This window comes from Carlito syrichta, unplaced genomic scaffold (assembly GCF_000164805.1).
Source record: "Carlito syrichta isolate Samal-C Ts95f unplaced genomic scaffold, Tarsius_syrichta-2.0.1 Scaffold302727, whole genome shotgun sequence".
NCBI classification, from domain to species: Eukaryota; Metazoa; Chordata; class Mammalia; order Primates; family Tarsiidae; genus Carlito; species Carlito syrichta.
The window spans coordinates 1-1,539 of record NW_007246823.1 but is presented as its reverse complement, the minus strand read 5'-3'; the positions used below and the strand labels follow the sequence as shown (position 1 = coordinate 1,539).

The window sequence follows — 1,539 nt, the reverse complement described above, 5'->3', positions numbered from 1 at the left end:
AATAGCAGAGGATATATTTCTTACCATTAGGCTTTAACTGAAGGACAGTATCTTTCTACCAGGCAGATTTTAGTTGTAGTGCTTATTTTCTGATGTGTAGTAAGCTATAACTTCTTCAATGTAAAAGGAAAATTTTGCCCATCTCTAAGGTTCTGACTTGCAAAGCTTAGAAAGAGCTTCCAGTGCCAAGGATGCTTTAATCTAGAATGTCCAGTTAGTAGCCGTTAGCCATATGTTACCTTAATTCAATTAAAATAAAACATTCACTTTCTCAGTGCAGTAGCCACACTTCAAGTGGTTACCATTTTGGTTACTCAGATACAGAGACTCTTTCCTTCACCAATGTACTGTCCTAGACCCTAAGCAAGAGGGACTCAAATGTGGGGCCAGGTTGTTGGAAAAGTGCTGAATCCTGGATGTCTCTTCTGTTTTCTCACGTTTAGGATTAGGCCAAAACTTTTGATTGTTTCTTTTTTTTTTTTTGAGTTGAAGTCTCACTCTGTTGCCCAGACTAGAGTGCAGTGGCTGCTCCCAGCCACCGCAGCCTCAACCTGTTGGGCTCTGGCGATCCTTCCACCTCAGCCTTCCAAGTAGCTGGAACTACAGGTGTGCACTACCACACCCGGCTAATTTTTTTATTTATTGTAGAGATGAGGTCTCACCAAGTTGCCCAGGCAGGTTTCGAACCCGCGGGCTCAGGCAATCCACTCACCTCAGCCTCCCAAGGCACGGGATTACAGGCTGAGCCACTGAGCCCGGCTTGATTCTTTATATGCCTTGGATAAAAGAATTTGCTGAATTTCCATCCAGGATGGGATAAAACTGACATCATTTAAATTCTACATATAATAATATATTTTGTTATTCACTATGGCAGAAAACATGAAGCATTTTGTTGTTCTGATTGTTTGAAAATGACAGATACTGTTGAAACTTCCTTTTAGAATAAAATAGTGTTGTCTTAATATATTCTTGTGTTTTTTTGTGTATTTACCTAATTTTAAAGGTCAAACAGGATTTATGCATCACCCATCATTTTTTACTTCTGAGCCACCAAGTATTTATCAGTGGGTGAGTTCTCGTCTGAAGGGTGAAGGAATGCCACCCTATCCTTTCCTCCCTGGAATCTGTGAAAGAAGCAGACTGGTAGTCTTGGTATGTATTTGGAGTTGTCCCTGTCTTGTTTAATTTTTCCTTTCTGTAAAGTTTTTGTAGGATATAGAACATTTCCATCACCCCCCAAAACCCCCTCACAATTTTGAGATTCTTCCAAGTTACTGCCTATATCAACAGTTCATTGCGTTCTATTGCTTATTAGTAGTTTATTGTATGGATGTACCACAAGATGGTTGGTTTCAATTTTTAGCAATTTTAAATACAGATGCTGTAAGCATTCATATTCAGGCTTTTGTGTGAACATAACTTTTTAGTTGTGTAGTATAAGCACCTAGAAGGGCTGATTGATGGGTTATATATTAAACATATGTTTAGTTTTTAAAGAAATTGTTAGCTATTTTCCAGAGTGGCCGTTCTATTTTG

The 1,539-nt window shown here is 38.9% G+C and overlaps 1 protein-coding gene across 1 annotated transcript in view; it reads left to right on the top strand.

The window, feature by feature from the left end:
* ANAPC1 (anaphase promoting complex subunit 1) overlaps window positions 1–1,155 on the top strand; it is a gene marked incomplete at its 3' end in the record, with an annotated part of 57,303 nt that extends 56,148 nt beyond the window's left edge. The window contains exon 20 of the mRNA XM_008057110.2: window positions 955–1,155. Coding sequence (XP_008055301.1) covers window positions 955–1,155 — 201 coding nt within the window. The remainder of the gene's footprint in view (window positions 1–954) is intronic.
* Window positions 1,156–1,539: the final 384 nt, after the last annotated feature.